At 46.9% G+C, this 24,328-nt stretch overlaps 1 protein-coding gene across 5 annotated transcripts in view; it reads left to right on the top strand.

Annotated features, from left to right (window-relative positions):
* Positions 1–23,540, top strand: part of TENT5D (terminal nucleotidyltransferase 5D) — a 37,467-nt gene extending 13,927 nt beyond the window's left edge. The window contains exons 1-3 of one of the 5 annotated variants that reach the window (XM_060249787.1): positions 381–675; positions 11,362–11,493; positions 22,251–23,540. In XM_060249787.1, coding sequence (XP_060105770.1) covers positions 22,267–23,445 — 1,179 coding nt within the window. In that variant the 5' untranslated portion in view covers positions 381–675; positions 11,362–11,493; positions 22,251–22,266 and the 3' untranslated portion in view covers positions 23,446–23,540. Of the gene's footprint in view, positions 1–380; positions 676–11,361; positions 11,498–22,250 lie in introns of those variants that run through there. The other 4 variants (XM_060249788.1, XM_060249785.1, XM_060249784.1 and 1 more) reach the window with 4 other exon arrangements.
* The last annotated feature ends 788 nt before the right edge of the window (positions 23,541–24,328 follow it).

A 24,328-nucleotide genomic window follows, 5' to 3' on the forward strand; every position in this document is an offset into this window, starting at 1 on the left:
CTCTTGCCCCTGAGCCACGGCCCCTTCCTTTCTAGAGAGTAGTTGCCAGCCAGAGTAGACGACGCTGACCTCGGTAGGGCAGGACGAGGCCATTTCCTGTATTCTTCGCGTGTGGGCTGAAGCAGAGGGAAGTCACTCCTGCCCTGGTGTTTTTAATGAATGAATGAAAGGAGTCGAAGGATGAATGGAGTCGAAGGCAGCTGGAACCCGGTTTCTGACTGAGCTGTCAGCTCCGCGTGGTGACTGGCAGCCACTTTGCCCTGGAGTGGCTTCGTGAATAAGCCCTGCTGGCGGAGAGGCTGTCGTTTAAGTGCCCTGATGATGGTGTGCTTAATGTAACATGGCTCTCAGGAAGCACCACGCCCTCGCCCAGGCGCTGCTGGGAATCGCTCGGCAGCAGCCTTTATTGATACCAGAGGAGGGGAAAGCCTTTGCTTGCAAGCATCTGGGCGATGCTCCTCAATTAGCCACCGTCCGTCACTGCGTTCCCTTCTTTTGGCAACATGGGACCAGCGTCAGCAGTGACATTTCTAACTGTTCTGGGCCCAGGAAAAGCAGCGATGGTGTGATCCTTTGGTTGCAGCTTCGAGCCTGACCCTTGATACACCGCAGACGAAACAACCTTGCCTTTTTCACGGGATCGCAGGCAATGTTCCTTCTAAGCTGCAGAGTCGTGTGAGCAAAAATTCTACTTTGGGAGCTCCTGGCATTCAAGTGGTGACCTACTGCATAGATTAGTGTGCTCTGGGCTCATCCTGCCTGACCTACTGACAAAAAAGGGGTGAGCTGGAGGCTAAAGAGCTGTGAGCTAGCTCATGCTAACTCAGTTTAGAGGGAACACTGGTCACAGGCTAGATTTGTTCCTATCTGGGAGGAGCACATTCCTGTAAGTCCTGTCTCTGCGTAAAGTGCTATCAAGCCAGAGCTGATTTACGACGACCCTGTAGGGCAGGGATGGCCAAACTTGCTTAACGTAAGAGCCAGATGGAATAAACATAAGATGTTTGAGAGATTCAAGACATGAACGTCAGATGTTTGAGAGCCGCAAGAGAAGGGAGGGAGGGAAACAGATGGGGAGGGAGAGGGAGAAAGAAAGCAATTTTTAACTTTAAATACAGTCTCCAAGCCAAGCCAGCTGGCTTGGCTTCGCAAAGTGATTTCAAGCGAGAAACGCCTTCTCCGAGCTGACCCTTAGGGCAGTGGGGGCTTCCAGAGCCATACAATATGGGAAAGGGTGTGGCAAGCCCTGTGTGGATCTCTGAAGGGAGTTTTAGCCATCACATTTAAAGGGACCGCACACCTTTTAAAATACCTTCCCTCCATTTGAAAATAATGAAGAACAGGGGCACCTTCTTTGGGGGCTCATAGAATTAGACCCCCCTTGTCCAATCTTTTTAAACTTGGGTGGGGGGGGGGGTTGAGGAGCAGCAGTGGATGCTGTGCTGAAACTTCGGTGCCTCTAGCTCAAAAAACAGCCCTCCTAGAACCCCAAATACCACGGATCAGTTCTCCATTATACCCTATTGGTCTCCACAGAGTACAGTGGAATGCCCAGCAGACTCCCCCCCCTGATTTCTGATAACTCTAAAGCGGGGGGAGGGCCTCCAAACCAAGGGATTCCCTGCCCCCAACTGGCGATTGGCAACCCTAGATTTTCAAGGCAAGAGATGGTCAGAGGTGTTTTGCCATGGCTTGCCTCTGTGCCACAACTGTGGTCTTCCAGTTTGGTGTAGTGGTTAAGTGTGCAGACTCTTATCTGGAAGAACCGGGTTTGATTCCCCACTCCTCCACTTGCAGCTGCTGGAATGGCCTTGGGTCAGCCATAGCTCTGGCAGAGGTTGTCCTTGAAAGGGCAGCTGCTGTGAGAGTCCACACAGCCCCACCCACCTCACAGGGTGTCTGTTGTGGGGGAGGAAGATTTTGAGCCACTCTGAGATTCAGAGTGGAGGGTGGGATATAAATCCAGCGTCTTCTTTCTTGTTGTTCTGCCATCCAAAGACTAGCCAGGGCTGATCCTGCTTAGCTTCTAAGTTTGGACTAGCCTTGGCTCTCTGCAAAGAAGCCCGTGGCGCAGAGTGTTAAAGCTGCAGTACTGCAGTCGGAGCCCTCTGCTCACGATTTGAGTTCGATCCCGGTGGAAGTTGGGTTTCAGGTAGCCAGCTCGAGGTTGACTCAGCCTTCCATCCTTCCGAGGTCGGTAAAATGAGTCCCCAGCTTGCTGAGGGGAAAGTGTAGATGACAGGGGAAGGCAATGGCAAACCACCCCATAAAAAGTCTGCTGTGAAAACGTCAGCCTAGAGTCGGAAACGACTGGTGCTTGCACAGGGGATCTTTCCTTTCCTTTCCTTTCCTTTCCTTTCCTTTCCTTTCCTTTCCTTTCCTTTCCTTTCCTTTCCTTTCCTTTCCTTTCCTTTCCTTTCCTTTCCTTTCCTGGCTCTCGGAAGGGCTGGAGATAGATAAGAATGAGAAAAATGTTCTCAATTTCATTTCTATTTTAAATGTATCTATATTTTTGTCAGCGGTTTCCGATATTCTCTGATTCTCTCTTTTAATATTTATCAATACTTTTTGTGTTGGCAGTTTCCAATATGCCAATATTTCTGCTGTTAGCGTTGTTGATATTGTACTCATGTGCTGTATGGTTACCATGCACATTTATACAAACGATGTGCGTTATCTGTTCATATAATATGCTGCCAGGCATTCCAAACATCCCAGTGCAGCAAGAAGTTCCAGGGGCAACACTGGGATGGTTCCTTTTTGGAGAACAGAATACTAGAAATGAATGGAAAACAGAGCACTGGGAATTTATGGTGGTTTTGTAATACTCATTTTATCTTTAAATTTAAAGGCAGAGCTAGGGTTGCCAAGTCCAATTCAAGAAATATCTGGGGACTTTGGGGGTGGAGTCAGGAGACTTTGGGGGTGGAGCCAGGAGACATTAGGGGTGGAGCCAAGATCAAGGCTGTGACAAGCATAATTGAACTCCAAAGGGAGTTCTGGCCATCACATTTAAAGGGATGGCACACCTTTTCAAAGCCTTCCTTCCATAGGAAATAATGGATAGGGGCACCTTCTTTTGGGGCTCATAGAATTGGACCCCCTGGTCCAATCGTTTTGAAACTTGGGGGATATTTTGGGGAGAGGCACTAGATGCTGTACTGAAAATTTGGTGCCTCTACCTCAAAGAACAGCCCCCCCCCAGAGCCCCAGATATCCGCAGATCAATTCTCCATTATTTTCTATGGGAATAAATCTCCATAGGGAATAACAGAGTTTCCAGCAGACATTTCCCTCCCCTCCCCCCACTTTCTGATGACCCTGAAGCGGAGAGAGGGCCTCCAAACCGGGGGATCCCCTGCCCCCACCTGGGGATTGGCAACCCTAGGCAGAGCATAGGAGGAAGAAAGGAGCTATTTTTAAAGGGTAACAGGACTTTTTTATAGCAGGAACTCCTTTGCATGTTAGGCCACGCCTCCCTGATGCACCCCATGGTGCAGAGTGGCAAACCACCCCGTAAAAAGTCTGCCGTGAAAATGGTGTGAACGCAACATCGCCCCAGAGTCGGAAATGACTGGTGCTTGTACAGGGGAACTACCTTTACTTTTTTTACCCTGATGTAGCCAGCCCTCCTAGAGCTTACAGTAGGCCCTGTACTAAGAGCCCTATAAGCTCTTGGAGGATTGGCTACATCGGGGTGTGTGGCCTAATATGCAGAGGAGCTCCTGCTACAAAAAAGCCCTGGTATTACGCTACAATAGGCTCCCTAGATGGAAGGATTCTGCATCTTAAGATGCTTTCTCTTACACAGGTCTCTGTCTCTGTGTCTCTTTGTCCATACTTAACTTAGACCTGTTGTTTCTTCACACACCCACACATACCTACATTTCCTGTCTGGGAGGGTTCATCTTCTTAAGAAAGCTATTGGGGGGACTAAAAGGTAGAGGTAGTCCCCTGTGCAAGCACCAGTCGGTTTCGACTCTGGGGTGATGTTGCTTTCACAACATTTACACGGCAGATTTTTTGACGGGGTAGTTTGCCCTTCCTTCCCCAGTCATTTACACTTTCCCCCAGCAAGCTGGGTCCTCATTTGACTGACCTTGGAAGGATGAAAGGCTGAGTCAACCTGGAGCTGGCTACCTGAAAACCCAGCTTCCGCTGGGATCGAACTCAGATCGTGAGCAGAGGGCTCCGACTGCAGTACTGCAGCTTTACCACTCTGCGCCACGGGGCTCTTTATAGGGGGGACTAACCCCTAATAATTAGCAGCCCCCACTGATAAAACAGTAGCCAATGAATTCTGAGTGGCTAACCCAACAAACATTCTCCATTTCAGTCTGCACAGAAGAGAACCAAAACCGAAATGAGAATTTGGGGGTCAAAACCACAGGAATGAGAAATTCGCTGCCGTCCTTAGTCGCAGTCTCACTGGACTGAAATAAAAATAAGACGCAGGTTCTTCCCACCCCCTTGGAAGAAAAACTTGAAAAAAATTGCACAAGGAAAGGTGGACAGAGAGAAAGGTAGAGGCAGAAGATTAATGTTAAAGCAAAGATCATCATTACGAGGGATTTACATTCAGTTGGCAACTGAATTTCCCTCCCTAGTCTCTTCCATGGCTTTGATCCATTTGAAACATGGCATACATCAATCCTGACTCACACACAACAGGGCCTTCTATGTGGTGTCATCTCAACTTTACAATTTGCCCCAAACTGAATGCTTGGCATTAAACCAGCTTAGTTTTCAGCACCAGCGTCATCCCCCTTTTTCAGCTTCAGTTGATTTCCTTTAGCTTTGATGCTGCTGACTTCCCTCGAAGGCCTTTTTTTAAAAAATAATAATAATAATATGTTTATAGTTTTGATGACCGTTTTCTTCTGGCTGCCTTTTCAACTATGTTTTTCGTGTTGATGATGATAGCAAATTTTAATCGTCGGGTCTAATGGCAAGTCGGAAGCTGCCTTGGATGCTTCTATTCCTGGGAGCTCAGGGTGGAAATATGTTAATAAACAAACCACATGTTCCAAAAATGGGAGCTGAGAAGTTAAGAGTGGAATGCAATTTTCTCTCTTGGAACTGCCTTTGCTGATCAACAGGAGGAACCCCTCTGCTATTATGGGGTGGACGCCCTCCCACCTTAAACAATTCTCGGCTCGGTTGTACAGAGCTAGCAAAGCAGCCATCTAGCGCATTACCGAACAGCATGTTCTGAAGTCCATAAAGATCATTTCCAACGTCTAATGGAAGCCTGGAAGTGACCAGTCCATTTGTGCCACGCGCTATTATGTGGAATGATTTTATTATTATTACAACTTTCTTTATATGTGTGGCTTGGGCCCAAGTCTCTTACCTGGACCAGGATCCTTCTCTTTGATGCCTTTTCGTTGCATCGAAATGACTGCCTTCCCCCACAGCCTTTTGTTGGCTCTCTGGTGAAAACAATCAAAAGCTTGCATGCGTTTTGGCCACCGTCCCTGCAACTGATCACTTTGTTATTGTACTGACAGCCTTCCCTGCTATTTTGTTTTTTTTTGATGTCATTGCAGCCAACAGCAGTTCTCTTCTTTTCGGGCCGAAGAAGGGTTTTACCTACGCTGTTAAGTCAATCAGCTCTCTGCGGAGCTCATAACTGAATGGAAACGAGCACTTAATGGGCCTAAGATGGCATCTTTGTAATGTTAAACTTAGCACAGCGGTTGAAAATGACAGTCCGGCTTTGCAAATTGCAGGTTTTGTCCTTCTTTAAGCTTAGCGTTATCTCTCATGTTTGTATTTCGTTTCTCTTTCAAGGAGCTCTGGGTGGTTTACATGGCTCTTTCCTATCTTTTTCCCTCTTCACAACAACCTTGTGAGGTAGGTTAGTCTAAGGGAGAGTGACTGACCCAAGGTCACCCAGCAAGCATCATAGCAGAGGGGAGATTTGAGCGAAGTCACTTTACAGTTTACATATTCTTTAATAAACTAGTTAAATACCTGACAGCCTGCAGAACATTCCTGCTATAAATCATGAAAGACCAAACACATTTCGACTACTGCCTTCTGTTGGAGGTGAACGACCTTGAGCTGTCTCTTAGCCTCAGACTTCAGAGGGGGACTCTAAGAGAGTCAGATAGATAGACAGGCCAGGACACTGATCACCCTTCCTTTTCTACTGCTTTTATGCTATCCCTTTGATGGTGTAGATTGCCACTCTCAGAGAATCTTATTTCCTTCCAGTCTTGACGCCTTCTCTCTGCACTGTGACTCTGCTCCTAGCCCTCTCCATAGTGGCACCATGAGGGCAGGACATGCTTCCTGCATCTGTATCCATCCTAGATAGTTGGATTAGACTGGAATCCTACCTCTATCATGCCTAGAATGGAATTCCTTACAATATAGGACTCGTATTAGTTTTTACAAAGTCAAAGAGGCTCCAGGTGTAACTTTGTTTCTTGTTAGCACACACAGACCGGATAGAGATAGACTGTGCTGCAGAGGGTTCCCAAGTCCCCCTTGACCTCCGGCGGGACTTTTTTTCACACGTGCAATGCACCTGGAAGTGACGTCATCACCTGGAAGTGACGTCATCGCACCAGCGGCATTTCTTGCCGGCTGCTCTAGGAGTTTCCAAAAAAACTCTATGGTTTTCCCGGATGCTCCAGCGATTTGGGAGGGGAAAATGCTATGGTTCCCTCCCAAATTGCTAGAGTATCTGGGAAAACCATAGAGTTTTCCTGGAAATGACTAGAACAGCTGACGAGCGACGTCGCCAGTGCGATGACGTCACTTCTGGGTGATGTCAATGCGACATCGGGGGAGGTTCCTCCCACGGGTCGAGAACTTCCAGGGTGCGAGAACCCCCGCCCGGCTCGAGGGTTTGGCAGCCCTAGTGCTGCATTATGTGCCTTGAGCACTCTGCTAACCCAAACAATCCTTCAGCTTCATCAGTGGTCCTTTTGCAATTTTTTTTAAAAAAAATAAATATAACTTTTAAAAGAAATACAAATACATCCCCTGCCCCCCTCTCCATCCCCTGCTGATTGCCAAAAGGAAGGTGGCAACCCTGTACCCGATTGACCCATGCCTTTACATTCCTACATAAAGAAATATGGAAGTGTCACCTGTGTTAATATGAGAAGCCCATTCATAAATGCAGGGCTTTTCTTTGTAGCAGGAACTCCTTTGTCTATGAGGCCACGCCGCCCTGATGTAGCCAATCCTCCTGGAGCTTACGGGGTTCTTAGTCCAGGGCCTACTGTCAGCTCCAGGAGGACTGGCTACATCAGAGGGGTGTGTTCTAATAGGCAAAGGAGTTCCTGCTTAAAGAAAAAAGCCCTGAATACAACTCTCTGCCTGATGCTGCTGTCATTAAGGGATTTATGTACATGTCTGAACCAAGCCCTGATCACAGGCATCTCTGAGACTCTAATCCCACTAATATTAATAGTCCAATCCCACTATTTGCTTCTTCTCTCTTACATAAATGGGAACCTTTCCTAAAATGGAATTTTGATTCCTCTCTTCATGCTCCTGCTTCCCCACAGGATGATTTTCTCTCGTCACTAACCTCTCACTGACTGTTCCCATTAAATCCTCTTTTTTGTTTGACGCAACGACTTATTTAAGTATTTCTTCGCTTTTGGTCCTTGTTGTTTTATTTATTTAAGTTTGCGGAGTGTTTTAGGCAGTGTGCTTTGTTATTTTTCTCGATAGCAATCCGTTTATTGTAAATGTTCCGTGTAACAGCTTTATGCTCTACTAGATATTTTTGTGATGCGAGTGACAGCCTACTATTACACGTGTCACCTTTTTAAAATATTTCTGTTTTGCTCAACGTTATTTGTTGCTCTGCACCTTTCATATTGGAAAGGGGAAAAAAAATCTATGAGACTCCAAGTCAAACTAAACTTGAGATGGGAGATCCTTGATTACTTCTGTTTGCAAGAAGCTTTGAAAATCGTGGAGGGTGTCAAGGGGCCTTGCCATCAAAATTGCTGTTCCATGTTTCTGTGAATCTTTGTAACTGCGCTGGGAATGTTTGGGGGAGCTATAGACTGTTTTGCTGCTATCTGAGCCTTATAAAGTAATTACTCTGCCCTGACGGAGAGGCCCATGTCTGGTTTTCAGGGACATGCTGTCTCCTCTTCAGAGACTCTCTTGGCATCTGCTACATTCAATGGGGGGCTGGGCAAGGAATGCTCATCTTTGCTGTTCTAGGGCTTTTGGCTATGAATTTTGGTGGGCTCATAACAGCCCAGGAAAGCATATATAGATCGGGCCGGAATGGTAAGGGCCAGTGGTTAAGTGTGCGGACTCTTACCCGGGAGAACCGGGTTTGATTCCCCACTCCTCTTTTTGCAGCTGCTGGAATGGCCTTGGGTCAGCCATAGCTATTGCAGGAGTTGTCCTTGAAAGGGCAGCTGCTGTGAGTGCCCTCTCAGCCCCACCCACCTCACAGGGTGTCTGTTGTGGGGGGGAGAAGATATGGGAGATTGTAAGATGCTCTGAGTCTCTGATTCAGAGAGAAGGGCGGGGTATAAATCTGCAGTCTTCTTCTTCTAAAATTAGTTTGGTAAAGAGGGAGAGGGAGGAAAACAGACCCGACTACAACTTCGGTGGGGGCACAATTTAAATTAGATTAAAAACAGAAAGATCCTAAGTGTGGACCTCTCAAGCCATATTTAGTGTGGCCTTCAGGCAGGTGCTAAAAGGGAATCTCTTGTGCAGTATATCTAATAGCATTGTGAAATGCCCTCTGGAGGATCAAGAAATCCAAACAATGGGGCTACTCAGTGTTAGGATAAAGGTTTCCACAAGCCTATGACATCTCCCTCCAAACGCAGGGGGAAAGGCATTGACACGCGTGACCTCAGAAAGCCATGACTCTGCTTAGGATGGCGCTATTTAGCTGGGTCATCTGAGGTCTTTTTCATCAGAAATGTTAAGAGTAGGGATGGACGCAAACTGGGGAAAACTGAGATCCATCCGGGTTCGTGCGGTCTCACAAACCACCACAAACCTTCCCATTTACCAAATTGGTTCATTTTGTGAGGTTCGTGATACAGTAGAATGGGCCCCTGATAAGCCAGTGGGGGTGCTCAGAGGTAAGAAATCAGGATTCCACAGGTCCAAAGGGACACACAATCTATTATCTATCCCTGGACCAAAGGAGGCCAGACTGTGCTCTACATCGGCTAGAGCCTTCTCAGTGATAGCACCAGCAATGTGGAACGCCCTCCCGGAGGCCTTAAGGGCCCAGGCCTGTGGGATCTCTCCCAATTCCACAAGGCCTGTAAAATCAGGTTATTTTGACAGGCTTTTAACACTTAAATGGGAGAGGACTGCCACCTTACACTGAGTGATACCACTTATATGGAATTACGATCACTGTGGGATCACTGTCAGAAGAAAGAAAGTTATGATCCTGCCGATTGAAGTATTGAGCAGCACCATGAAACGTATTTTATGTATTTTAATTGTTTTGATTGCTGTTAAGTTGTATTCTGGAAGTGTTTTGAACTAACTGCTGGCCGCCCTGAGTCCGCTTGTGGAGAGGGCAGGATAGAAAATTAAATGAATGAATGAATGAATGAGTGGAGGAAGAAATTGAGGGTTCAAAAGTCTCACTGAGGGGGATTGTGGATCCTCAACCAAGGAACCCACTGGCTGAGCCCCTCTGCTTGGCCTCAGAGTAAGCACCAAACACCCCCAACACCACTGTTTTCACACTGTGGAATGACTTCCAGTTCCCTTTCCTTTCTGCCTCTAACTCTCTCCCTTCCTAACAGCCTGCTACAAAGTAAAAACAGCTGGGTGTGAGCTGGGGGTATATATCCATTCTGCTCCCATAGAGCAGAAGGGGAACTCTCTTGTTGGCAGCCAGCGCTGCCTGTTGAGCTTTGAAGGCCACTATTGGTGTTTCCTGGGCTGCAGAAGTCCATCCTCTCTGTGGCTTTGATGATTAACTGATCCGGGGTGGAATTCTAGTAGGAGCTCCTTTGCATATTAGGCTGCACCCCCCTGATGTAGCCAATCTTCCAAGAGCTTACAAAAAAGAGCCTTGTTAAGCTCTTGGAGGATTGGCTACATCAGAGGTGTGTGGCCTAATATGCAAAGAAGCTCCTGCTAGAATTCCACCCCTGATTTGATCAGTGCCAATGTGTCTGCTGCATGGAGAAACGTTGACTGCAGGGTGACATGACAGAGGTTTACAAGATTATGCATGGGATAGAGAAGGTTGAGAAAGAAGTACTTTTCTCCCTTTCTCACAATACAAGAACTCGTGGGCATTCAATGAAATTGCTGAGCAATTGGGTTAGAACTGATAAAAGGAAGTACTTCTTCACCCAAAGGGTGATTAACATGTGGAATTCACTGCCACAGGAGGTGGTGGCAGCTACAAGCACAGACAGCTTCAAGAGGGGAATGGATAAGCATATGGAGCAGAGGTCCATCAGTGGCTATTAGCCACTGAGTATTGTTGGAACTCTCTGTCTGGGGCAGTGATGCTCTGTATTCCTGGTGCTTGGGGGGGGCACAGTGGGAGGGCTTCTAGCCCCACTGGTGGACCTCTTGATGGCACATGGTTTTCTTGGCCACTGTGTGGCACAGTGCTGGACTGGATGGGCCACTGGCCTGATCCAACATGGCATCTCTTATGTTCTTAACCACTGACATAAACCACATGAACCTCTGTGAAAACCATGGAGGTTCATGGGAGGTTTGTTGCAGACACAGTCGCACAACTCTCGGCTCATTAACCACGAACAGGGTGATTTTTCGTGATGAATTTAGGTTCGTGATGAGGTCTGTGTCTATCCCTAGTTAAGAGAGCACACCTTGGACTTTCAGTGCTTGGCTAAGTTACGGCCAGGGCTGGCCCTGTCGCTAGACAAACTAGGTGATTGCCTAGGGCGCCAGCCTTCTTGGTGCGCAGAATTGGGCACCCCCCACGTGATTCAGTGATCTGGGCTATCTGGGAGCAATTTCAAGTTTTGGCCTTTTCATTTTCCCCACAATTCATCTGTTTTTTGAAAATCGGTTATCAATGTGGGCCCCCTCCCCCCCCCCAAAAAAAAAGTTAGCCTTGCCTCGGGTGCCAGATAGTCTAGGCCAGCCCTGGTTATGGCCTTCCCCCACTCTAATGCAAAAAACAAGCAGGAAGCTGGAAAGCCGTCGGATTATGGTGTGATGGGGTGCTCCGATTCTTTCTAGGCACAGTTCTAGTTCCAAAATCTCAGAGCTTGCCTTGCTGTTCAGACTTTAAAGGACATTGTCATGACTGCAGGGTTAGCAAGAGCTAATGCATGATTTATAGCAGGTGACTACCCTGGTATTCATGTCTAGGGGGGAAAAAAATCCTTCCTGTTTCTTTTTCAGCCCACAGCATTTCCCCAGGTGGTTCATGTTTTCATCGGGTGACAAGATGACGATTCTCATTTTTGCCGAAGGATCCAGTGAGTCATCGCGTTAGAGCTTCAGAAGTGCACACTTGGCAAGATTCCCACCAAAGTGAGTACATTTGTCTCTGTTCGGATCTCCAAAGAAGTTCTGCTTGAGGAGTCAAGGAGCCTGCGATAGGAAACGCAAAGCACCTCGGAGGAAATATCTATGTGGCCCAACTTAGGGCAGATAAGAGGGTGCAAGGTTTTGAGCTTCACAAAACTCCTCATCAGAATGGAAAGGGGGAGAAACAGGTGAAATTAGTCTAACCTATCCTGGGCCCACAAAGCATATTTTGCCTCCTGTGTGTTCCTGTCATCTAGGACTGACAGGTACAACTGAATAAGTTATTGATTCTCATGCGCCAACATTCTAGCACGCAAAAGTGAGACTTCTACAACCTATTCAACAATGTAACAGACCTTCTCCACCTTGATCATAGCCATTGGGGTGTTCTGGGGGTGGGTGGGAATGTCATGTGATGCACGGATGTCACCCGATACTAGTACTACTAGCAAGGCGGGGAGGCGGCAAAGGCAGCCCCATGGGCTTCCCTCCACAATGTTACTAAGTACCTCACTGCAGTTGTAAGGAACTATCCTAAAGTCCATTCCCAATGCAATTTTAAAGACTCCTCATGCAGAGTATACAGGGGTGTCGAACTCATTTGTTATGAGGGCCGGATCTGACATAAATGATACCTTGTCGGGCCAGGCCATGTCGGGCCGGGCCATGTGTTTACCTATTTAAGACTAGGTAGCAGAGATATAAATTTTATAAAGAACACAGACAAACACACACACACACACACACACACATATATATATGAAACTTAAAGCATGCTTAATATGTTAGCACTCATTGGTCTTAAAGATGCTTTCTTTGTATTTCTCCTATGGGATCCAGGGAACTGGGCGAAGGAAGTTCTGGGTCTTTCCTTCCTTCCCCAGTGGACTGGGGGGGAGGAGCCTCAGCTAATAGAAGAAAGAAAGGCTTGGCTCAGTAGCTCTGCTGTGCAATTGAGCAAGCCTTGCAAAGCAAGTTGTTATGTAGGAGGAAGCAAGATATAGGGAGAAGAAAGATGACAGCCAGTTGCTTGGGGGCCTGATAGGAGCCCTCTGGGAGCCTGCTTCGGCCCCCAAACTGCATGTTCAACACCCCTTGGTACAGCATATGTCAAGCCTCTCTGTTATCTGTAATCAAGATTCCACTCCATTGGTGTTCTTCAGCAAAACATGTAGCAACATCCATAGGATTCAGACAGCCCAACAATCCATTGATATGGGACATTTTGATATCTCTCTATTGATACAGGTCATTTTTAATCTCCCTTGAGATCCTGACAATATCATTACCGAGGAAACCAAATACTTCAAGCACAGCCTAATGCAAAATATTTATATTGCATGTTGTTACGTTTGGAGGCTATCGTGCTCTGCTTAAAGCACATGGTTTAGAGTTTGGAGACCCAGCTTGCTAGTTATGGGTGCCTTCCCACCCAGTTAGGATAGGGCTCCAACTGATTTCTCAGTCTTCTGTTTCGGCTTACAACTTCACAGTCGGAGGAAATCGATATTGCATGTTTTCAAACACAGCACTCATCGTACGCTGTTCCCTTGCTGTCAGAGCAGGTGAGTGGCATATGGCTTTCAGTTACCATGTGTTTTGCGAGAGAAACAGTCTGGGAAGCTTGCGGCAGCCACCCATGCGTTATCTGGCGAGAGCAGAGCCTGCGAACAACCTACAGTCTGTATGTTGACATTGCTTTAATGGAACCAGATAAAGTCCAAGGTCGAAAGGGATTGAGTTCTCTTCCTTTTTGTGCACCATTTCAAGCCGCTTTTATTTTCCTTTGCCATGTGAGTCTTACATAGTACAGACGAGGGACTATGTGGAAGGTTCAACAGGAAATACCGTGGTCACTCTTTCAGCTACTTTGGCCTTTATTCCCAATGAACATATTGGAAGATAGATATTGGATTTATATCCCGCCCTCCACTCCAAAGAGTCTCAGAGCGACTCACAATCGCCTTATCCTGAATCAGACCTTTGGTTCATCAAAGTCAGTATTGTCTTCTCAGACTGGCAGTGGCTCTCCAGGGTCTCAAACTGAGGATTTTCACACATATTTGCCTGGACCCTTTTTTGGAGATGCCAGGGATTGAACCTGGTACCTTCTGCTTCCCAAGCAGATGCTCTACCACTGAGCCACCGTCCCTCCCCAATGTTTATATTAGTGAGCTGCACTACCCTAGATGGCCCAGGCTAGCCTGATCTTGTCATATCTTGGAAACGAAGCATGGTTGATCTTTGTAGTGTTTGGATGGAAGACCAAGGGAGTCCAGGGTTGCTCTGCAGAGGCAGGCAATGGCAAAACCACCTCTGTTTGTCTCTTGCCTTGAAAACCCTACAGGGATGCCACAAGTCAGCGGCGACTTGATGGCACTTTCTACTATCATATAGACCAAGGGTGTCAAACTAACTTGTTATGAGGGCCAGATCTGCCATAAATGAGACCTCGTTGGACTGGACAATGTCTGGCCAGGCCATGTCCGTACCTATTTCAGATTAGAGATATAAACATTACAAAGGACACAGAAAAACACAATTAAAGATTTGGGTTTTTTTGATGCTTAAAACATTAGTGCTCACTGGTCTTAAAAGTGTTTGTATCTCTCCCATGGGATCAAGGGAACTAGGCAAAGGAAGCTCTGGCTAGTCCCTTCCTTCCCTAAGGGACCAGGAGGGAGAGGAGCCTCAGCCAATAGAAGGAGGAGAGGCTCGGCTCAGTAGCTCTGTTGTGCAATTGAGAGAGCCAGGCAAAGCAAGCTCTCTCCACCCCCCTTCCTCCCCAAGGGAGGAGCCTCAGCCAATGGAGAATATAGAGATTTTGCTCTTTAGCTCTGTGCGATTGCGCAAGCCTTGCAAAGCAAGCTGTGATGCAAGAGAGGGGGAGAAGGAAGCAGATGATGGCCAGTTGCTCGGGGGTCTGATAGGAGCCCTCCAGGGGCCTTATTCGGCCCCCGTGCTGCATGTTCGACACCCCTGATATACACACTGTGGGGAGGGGAGGGATGTTGGCTTGGGATAATGCCCTACAGTCTCCCACCCACAGCAGCCATTTTCTCCAGGGGAACTGGTGTCTGTCAGTTGGAGATCAGCCGGAGATCTCCAGGCCCCACCTGGAAGAAGCAATCCTGTATGAACAGGAGGTGCAAGATGTTTCTTGTTCAATCTGTACTTTTTCAAGTTTTCATTTTATTGATTGATTGACTGACTGATTGATTGTTGCCCGCTGAGCAGTCCTTTGTATACCACCTTGAGCTTCCCTGGCTCATGGGAAAGCCAGAGGATCAATATTTTAATATTGTGTGTGTGTGAAGTGCTAGCAGGTCACTTCCAGCTTATGGCGACCCTATGAATGAACGTCTTCCCAAATGCCCTGTGATTAAGATCCTTGCTCAGGCCTTGTGAACTGAGGGCCACTGTGGCTTCCTTCACTGAGTCAACCCATCTCCTGTTGGGTCCTCCTCTTTTCTTGTAACCTTCTCCTAGCATGAGCGCCTTTCCCAGTGGCTCTGGTCTTCTCATAATGTAACCAAAGCTTCAGTTTAATCATTTGAGCTTCTAGGGAGAGTTCGGGCTTGATTTGCTCTAGGCCAGGGGTGGCCAAACTGCTGATCAGGAGTCACATGTGGCTCTTTCACACATATTGTGTGGCTCTCAAAGCTCCCACCGCCTCATTGGTCAACTTGGAGAAGGCATTTGTCTCTTTAAATCACTTCTCCAAGCCTAGCCAGCTACCAACTTGGAGAATGCATTTAAAGTTGCTTTCTTTCCACCTCTCCGTCTCTCTTCCCTTCCCCATCTTCCTTCCTTCCTTCCTTGCACTCTCAGACATCTGACATTCCTGTCTTTCAGCTCTCAAACATCTGATGCTTATTCTGTGTGGCTCTTACATTAAGCAAGTTTAACCACCCCTGCGCTAGGATGAGAGGCAGGGCTGATGGCCAATCCAAAATTTTGATGCTATTCCAGATGGGTAGTTTGCTGCAGCCTCTCCCGTGGAGAGCTGATTTGGGCTTCTACGAGGTTCCTAGAGTGCTCCTTTTTTGCACTTCACTACATGCTTCTGGACAGTGCTGGGTCGCATGGTATGCAGTCTGGACATAGCAGGAGGTCCCGTTTCAAGCAGCAAATGTATTGGTCTTTAATCCTCAACTGAGCCTTTGATAGTGACAGGGGACCCTCTCTGCATATGCGCCATGGTCAGATGCCTCTGCCAGGTTTTCTCCTCTCCCCTCCCCCCAAAGTTGTAGCTGCTTACACCAGCGGGACTCTCCCTTTGTTCCAGTAGAAGTTTGCTGGGCTTTACCAGTGCATGGATCCTATGGGTCCAAAGCAGACCTAAGCCATGCCATTGCATGCAGGGTGACTCCTTTAACAGAGAGCTCAGTCACTGTAATCAAAATCTGGAGACTCATTGTGAGCAGAGGCAATAACGCCAATCAGAAAATGTGTGCCATTGTTATGGGTTATACTGTCTCTCACTGGCAGTCTGGGAGCAACGGCTGAACGAACACATGTCCGGGATGGCTGATCCTGCACTGAGCAGGGGTTTGGATTAGATGGCCCCTTCCAACACTGTGGTTCTATGATTCCTAAAACCAGGGCTTTTTCTGGCACAGGAACAGTTCCGGCTGGCTTGGTGTCAGGGGGTATGGCCTAATATGCAAATGAGCTCATGCTGAGCTTTTTCTACAAAAAAGCCTTGTGCAAAACAATGGTGCCATCAGGGGGCATGGCCTAATATGCAAATGAGTTCCTGCTGGGCCTTTTCTACGGAAAACCCTGCGTGAAGCAATGATACCATCAGGGGTGTGGCCTAATATGCAAATGAATTCCCGCTGAACTTTTTCTGCAAAAAGCCCTGTGTGAAACTGGCTCCATCAGGGGGTGTGGCCTAATATACAAATGAGTTCCTGCTGAGTGTCTTCTTAAAAAAACACCCTGTGTGGAACAATGGTGCCATCAGGGGGTGTGGCCTAATATGCAAATGAGTTCCTGCTGAGTTTTTCTACAAAAAGCCCTGTGCGAAAAATGGTGCCATCAAGGGGTGTGGCCTAATATGCAAAAAAAAAAGCCCTGCCTAAAACAAATTTGTGTGCCAGCGGAGAGCTTCTGAATACTCTGTCTAGTTTGTTCTGGGCCACACCCAAGCATTCGATCAGCCATCACCCAAACCTAGTCTTTTTGAACCATGGCACCTGCCCTCTGGAACAGCTTCCCTGAGGAGGTTAGAAGGACTCCCGTGCTCCCCCAGTTCTGACAGCCCTGCAAGGAAATTCTTAGAGGTTAATTCCCCCCTCCCTTTAACTGATGCTCTCAATATTTCATGCTTATTGGAGCATATTTCCCCCCCACATAAAGCCATGTGAAGGGGGGGAGGAAGCCTTTTCTCTTTGGATTAATTTATGAAGACATATTTTGTCTGCATCCCAAGAAACCCCCTGAATACGCAGAGCCCCTTCCCTTGTCTGGCCAGCTGGCTGATGTGGTTTGGAAGTTCTCATCCTCCTCGCAGGGGTCAGCCACTTTCCTCCTCTCTATGATGCTCATTTGTGTGGAATAAAGTGTTCCGAGGAGGCCTTCGTTTCAGTCAGCACAAAACCAATGTTTGTGCAAGCCAGCCACTTGAATCAGTCAGATGCTGCTGCATCATCTGACTTACGAGCCCAGATATTGTTATCTCTTTCTCTCTCTCTCTCTCCCCCTCCCTCTCCCTCTCCCTCCCTCTCCCCCCCCCCCTCTCTCTAGTTCTCTCTCGCTTCATGTCTCACTCCATTCTATCTGGTTTCCATGGCAGCCACATCCTTGTTTTGGGCGGGTGTCTCTCTGTAATATCTGTCTCTTCCTCGTCTTCCTTTTCTGCCAGGCAGAAGGCTGGATTTCAGAAACAAAACCTGAACTCAGCACACAGGTGTCAAGGGAGGAGGGAGCCGGGAAGAATCTGGGAAAGACAGTCGAGATTACAAGGAAATGGTTTCAATGATGCCAGAATAGCACGGCAAACACTTTCCCTGTATGTGTCCTGCTGCCTTGTTTCTTTAGTTTTCTCCTTGCCTCATCAGCCTTTGACATGAATACGTGAAGCTGCTTTCTGTTGAACCAGGCAACTGGTCTATCTTGGTCACCGATGTCTACTCAGACTGGCAGCAGCTCTCTAGAATCTCAGGTGTAAGTGTTTGTTGAAATGGGCAACTCAACATGCCTGGACATTGTGGGGTGGGGGGGGGCATTGCATCACTCTCAGGGTGCAGAGGTATTCTCTCCTTGAATGGAATGCCTCTCTTTGTCTTCACCTGGGAGCTGCCCTCTGGCCCCTCCTCTCTCTTCCTTTGTCCTCTCACAATCCTTACATGGCCTTCTGCGGAGACACATATCTCTGCAGGGCTCTCTTGTGGATACAATGACCTCATACTCTCACACACATGATGCCAGACTAGCTGGCCATTTGTAATAGGGAAAGTCCTCTTTAGATTAGACCGGGGCTTTTTTTTGTAGCAGGAACTCCTTTGCATATTAGGCCATGCACCCCCTGATGTAGCTTGTCCTCCAAGAGCTTACAGGGCTCTTAATGCAGGGCCTACTGTAAGCTCCAGGAGGACTGGCTACATCAGGGATGTGTGGCCTAATATGTAAAGGAGTTCCTGACACAAAAACAGCCCTGCGATAGGCTTCTTTCTCTTCTTATGACTGCACCCTGAATGTGAGCTGGATCTACTTGAATAAATGTCAGTTTACCCTTTTCTGCAATATATCTCTTGGGAGATTTATTTACTGTACTCAGTATCACGTTGCTACGACTGAGCAGAACTCTGCTATATTAACCACATATCCCAATAGTCTTTCACATCACCTGCTGCCCTGTGCTTTTCACTAGAGATACCAGGGATTGAACCTGGGGTCTTCTGCACTAGATTTCATCAGGAGAGCCAGTTTGGTGTAGTGGTTAAGTGTACGGACTCTTATCTGGGAGAACCGGGTTTGATTCCCCACTCCTCCACTTGCACCTGCTAGCATGGCCTTGGGTCAGCCATAGCCCTGGCAGAGGTTGTCCTTGAAAGGGCAGCTGCTGTGAGAGCCCTCTCCAGCCCCACCCACCTCACAGGGTGTCTGTTGTGGGGGAGGAAGGGAAAGGAGATTGTGAGCCGCTCTGAGACTCTTCGGAGTGGAGGGCGGGATATAAATCCAATATCTTCTTCTTCATCATCAGACAATTACCAACATGTCTGTGGGCAAGATGCTTGAAGATCTGTGGTTAAAGGATTTATGTCTGAATTATCTTTTTAAGAAATTAAAAAAATGCTGAAATGTCATTTGGGGGCAGTATATTTAATTGCCATGATTACCCCTCATTCCACAGTCATGTAATTTCACTTAATTATATTTGTAGCTCACGTCCTTAAAATTATACCACTGGAACACTTAATGTCATCTCTCATTTATGTCTTTTATTGAATTTTGAAAATATACAAGTTAATATCAATATTAATACTCATATACAATTTACCTTATGGAATCAGGTTATAAACAAGCATAAATACTTACATACATACAATAAAACATCTAGTGAGAATTTTAAATTATATAGATGTGTCTAGATATGTAGACCATTTTCTATCCAAGGAGAGAGATCAAGATGAAAGCAAGATTAAAGTTAAGGCAATAATTCCTGCATCAAAATACAATCAAGCTAATTGAACCCATATTATCATTAAGCTATTAAGTAAGCATTGCTAAGAATTCTTAACTGCCTAAATAATTTTTATGCAAACTATTACAGATTATTCCAAAAATTACTATCGAGTAATTGCTATTAGGTGTGATCCACGACTAACACCGTAAAAGAAAAGGAAGGCAGAAAAAGAGAGAAATAAAAAGTACTAGTAAAAGGAAAAGAAAAAAAAAACTGAAGAAAAATATTAAAAACTTACAAGTAGAGAAGATCAAGATATTCTGGTTTGTGTGGCTGAATATAATTTGCTGTAATGAACTCAAAAAAGGAAACCATTTCTCTGTGAATTTCGAGATGTCATTGTCTGAGTTTGAATGCTGGATATGATCTATTTTTTCTAGTAATGAACTTCCATGAAAACAGTGCTTTCCACACCTTCCCTTGGCAGCATGTGAAACTTGACGCTGCTGGCTCTTGCTGCTTTTCTTGAGTCTGCAGCATCCTTATACTGAATCAGACAATTGGTCCATCAGGACTTCCTACTCAGACTGGTAGCAGTTCTTCAGCATCTCAGGCAGTGGTCTTTTGCATCACCTCCTACCTGGTCTTTTCAACTGGAGATGCCGGGGATAGAACCCAAGACCTGCACGCGAGCAGATGCTCTCCCGCTGAGTCACAGCCCCAGCTAAAAAGGGGCGAGGAGAGCTTCTCCAAACTATTAACACCCATATTTTGAACTAAGTGATTGCCAAAGGTAGTTTTGAAGAAGTTTAGTTTAGTTAGTTTAGTTTAGTTGATTTATATCCTGCCCTCCCCACCGAAGCAGGCTCAGGGTGGCTCACAAACGTCATAGAATAATAACAAAAACAGTTCAATTAAACATTAAAATAAACAGTTTAAAGCGGTTTAAACAATTTGGTGCTAATTCCGTATGATTTAGGATGGCATTCGGTGTTCTTGGACATTCAATTGGATCTAATATCGTGGCGGTGGTCGTCATTCAGTTAAAAGCCAACTGGAATAATACTGTCTTGCAAGCCTTGCCAAACAATTCTAAAATTGCGGGTATGCAAAAACATACTCATCACTTGCTGTTGTACAGCCGAAGTTTCTGTCTTGGGGTTTATGACAAACGTGTACCATTCTTTTGGTGTCCTCTGTGCTACTCTTTGCAGTGTCCTACTTGGACACACTGATTCATCCTTTGGGAACACGGCCTCTACAGGGGCACAGTGGAAGGGCTTCTAGCCCCACTGGTGGACCTCTTGATGGCACTTGGTTTTTTTGGCCACTGTGTTACACAGAGTGTTGGGACTGGATGGGTGATTGGCCTGATCCAACATGGCTTCTCTTATGTTCTTATGGCCTTACTGTTCTACTCAGAAACTTACCGGATGGGTAAATTTCAAGGCTACCAGTCATCTAAAGGTCTTGGAAATGTGATCCTCACCGCTGATCTCTTGTTTACAGAATAAGGATATGCACTGGAACAACAATCCTTTTAATTCTGTACCATAATTCAAGGAAGGGAAGGTGTGTGGGTTTTAAGAATTCTCAGAAATGTTATATCATTTAGTTCAGATCAGATCAGCTGTCTGCCCATCGCTGAGCAGGAAAAATGGCAGATTTTCCTGGCAGGATCTCCCCCCCTCCCTTCTTCATGAAATATCAGCTGATTGGCAGGGACTTCATTTGCAAGTGAAAAGGGCAGGGACTTGCCCTTCCTTGCTTGCTCACTCCACCTGTTGCCCGGGAGGGGAGCACCCAATTCAGTGCCTCACCTGTAGGTGACTGCCTAAGGTCACCTCATGGATGCGCTGGCTTTGCAAATAGGATAAAACCTAGCTGGAATAGGATTTGCATTCTTCTGAAGTGTTCTACAGTTGATGGCTTTTCTGAAGACCATGGGTTGATGGCTGTCTCAGTGTCTTGGCTTGGTAGAAGATCTTAAATTCAATCTCCAATTAAAGAGACCGAAGCAACAGAGCAGTGAGTGTTGTTACTGGTCTATAGTGCTCTGCCTCAGCTGAGATGGTGCAGTGGTCAGAGTGTTTGACGAAGACAAGTTTGAATCCTTGCACTCTCTCTTGTCCTCAGCCCTCCCCCTGAAACAGGAATGCTGGCCTACCTTCCTTGCTGTAAGCATTGCAGTGATAATGTATGTGACATGTGCTGAGCACTCAGAAGCACCAGATAAATACCAAGTGTTGTTAGTAAGAGCTAAAGTTGTCATTTATTAATTGCCCAAGAAGTGGTGATGGAAAGTACTCTCAGGTCATTGTTGACTTGTGGCAATCCTATAGGGTTTTCAAGGCAAGCGACATTCAGAAGTTGTTTGCCTCCATCCAAAAGAGCAAAGTGAAATGTCTTCCTAACTCCAAATATGGTCATCAATAGTATCTGCAGGGCTGGCGCGTGGGAGTTGGCAAGGTAGGTGGCTGACTAAGGCGTCACCTTGACACAGGGGTGCGGCAGGAGCCCTCTCTTCATCCCTGCTCACACCGACCCCTGTGGTGCCTGCCCAGATCCCTCTGAAGCAGGAGAGGACTGCACGTTCTTGAAGAAAGAATGCATGGCTTGACCTGCCCCACCCCTTGAACACCCCTCTCCTGCTTCAAAGGGAGCTGGGAAGAGACTGCCTCCTTCTTTCTTGCAAAGAAAGAAGGAGGCAGCCTCTTCTTGGCTCCCTCTGAAGTCGGAGAGGGCCAGGCAAGAGGAGAGGTAGGTTGAGTTGCGTGTTCTTAAAGAAAGAACATGCGGCTCAGCCCGCCCCTTGCCCAGCCCTCTCCCACTTCAGAGGGAGCCAAGAAGAGGATGCATCCATCATTCTTCTCAAGAAAGAAGGAGGTGGTCTCTTCCTGGCTCCCTTTGAAGTGGGAGAGGGGCGGGCTGAGCGTCCTCATGAAGCATGCACAGTCTGATGATGTAACTTCTGGTAGAGTCCTTGGGGGAGGCGGGGTTCTGCCTGGGACGCCAGAACCCCTAGCACTAGGCCTGAGTATCTGGATCATTTATCATACAATCCAAGAGTATTTTAATGGTTTTGAGAACTCTCTGACTTTTTCCCTGTTGTGTTTCTCTTTTTTAGTTTACCACCTGATTTCATGATGACTGAGGATTTAGATCACAGATTCAGTTGTCTCACCTGGGAACAGATTAAAATATTGGATCAAGTGCTCACTGAGGTGATACCCATTCATGGAAGAGGGAACTTCCCAACGTTGGAGGTAAAGCCAAAGGACATCATTCGCGTTGTCAAGGAGCAGCTGACCAAGAAGCAAATCATCATCCGAGACATCCGCCTGAACGGCTCCACGGCAAGTCACATCCTCGCAAAGCAGAATGGTACCAGCTACAAAGACCTGGACATCATTTTTGGGGTTGAACTTCCAGGTGAGCAAGAATTTCAGGTTGTTAAGGAGGCTGTCCTGAATTGCCTCTTGGACTTCTTGCCAAAATGTGTCAACAAGGAAAAAATCACAGCACAGACTATGAAGGATGCCTACGTGCAGAAGATGGTCAAAGTGTCCACAGATCATGATCGCTGGAGCCTCATCTCCTTGTCCAACAACAGTGGCAAGAATGTCGAACTCAAGTTTGTAAATTCCCTCAGGCGGCAGTTTGAGTTCAGTGTCGATTCCTTTCAGATTATCCTAGACTCCGTGTTGGATTTTTATAGCGGGGCAGACAACAAGCTGTCAGAAGACTCTTCTCTGTCCGTTATCGCAGAGAGCATGTACGGAGACTTCAAGGAGGCCATGAACCACCTGAAATACAAACTGATTGCTACCAGGAACCCTGAAGAAATCCGTGGAGGAGGCCTTTTGAAATACAGCAATCTTCTGGTGCGGGATTTTAAACCGGCAGATGAGGTGGAGATTAAATCGTTGGAACGGTATATGTGTTCGAGATTCTTCATCGATTTCCCAGATGTGGCAGAGCAACAGAGGAAGATCGAGTCCTACCTGCGCAACCATTTCATTGGGGAAGAGAAAAGCAAATACGACTACCTGATGACACTTCGTGGGGTAGTAAACGAGAGCACGGTTTGCCTCATGGGGCAAGAGCGAAGGCAGACGCTCAACATGATTACAATCCTGGGCCTCAAAGTGCTCGGAGAGCAGAATATCATCCCCAATGCGGCAAATGTAACATGCTACTATCAGCCTGCTCCATACATCAGCGACAGGAATTTCAGCAATTATTATATTGCCCATGGACAACCCCCTATTCTCTACCAGCCCTTTTCCTTTCACATACACATGCAGAGTGGGATGGTGTAGGAAACCACTCCACCGACTTGCCTTACATCAGTGCCCACCCCTTCCTCACTACTTTGGCCCCATGTCACTTCAAAATAAAGCCCCTGTTCAAGCAAGCTTTCCTGCCACTTTTGATTTTTCAGGACATTCCTTTTTTTGTTGTTTCTTTGTCAGGCGTGCGTGCCTGTGTGGAGTTGCCAACGACTGACGATCAGCCAAGCACTTGGAAACTTCTGTTCAGCTGCTCATGAAATCTTCTGTTCTATATATTGTATTAGTTACGTGTTGACTGTCGAGTTTCCAGACTGGAATCCTAACTGCATATCATGCCATGTCTCTCTCTCTGTTGTAATAATCTGCCCATGGCCTAGCCAATCAGCTGTACGTCATCTGCTCATGGTCCAGCCAATCAGCAGTACATACTCATGGCCTAGCCCATCAGCAGTATAAATGTCACATAGTCTGCGAAGCTAGTGGCATGTCTGGACAGCGATGGGAGGGTCTCTAGTCCTGCTTATAAGAATCAGGTGAATACTTCTGCCTCTCTTTCCAGGTCTCTGCTGTCGCTTACGCCTTCGTTCAGAGGATTAGAAGCAAAGCAATCCCATGGAACAGAGATTATATGAACAGCTCTTGTAGGGCCCACCAGAGTGATTCTGTCCTATATTTTGAACTTGAGAGCCGGTGTGGTGTAGAGGATAGAGTGGGGGACTAGGACCCTGGACGATCCAGATTCAAATCTCCACTTTTGCCAGGGAAGCTCATTGGGTCACCCTGGGCCCATCACAAACTCTCAGCCTTGGTCTACCTCATAGAGATGTTGTTGTGGGGAATTGGAGGAGGGGAGAACCATGCTCTGAAGCCACTTTGAGTCCCAACTGGGGAGACGAATGGGATAGAGATA

This window comes from Heteronotia binoei, chromosome 11 (genome assembly GCF_032191835.1).
Source record: "Heteronotia binoei isolate CCM8104 ecotype False Entrance Well chromosome 11, APGP_CSIRO_Hbin_v1, whole genome shotgun sequence".
In the NCBI taxonomy this organism is placed as follows: Eukaryota; Metazoa; Chordata; class Lepidosauria; order Squamata; family Gekkonidae; genus Heteronotia; species Heteronotia binoei.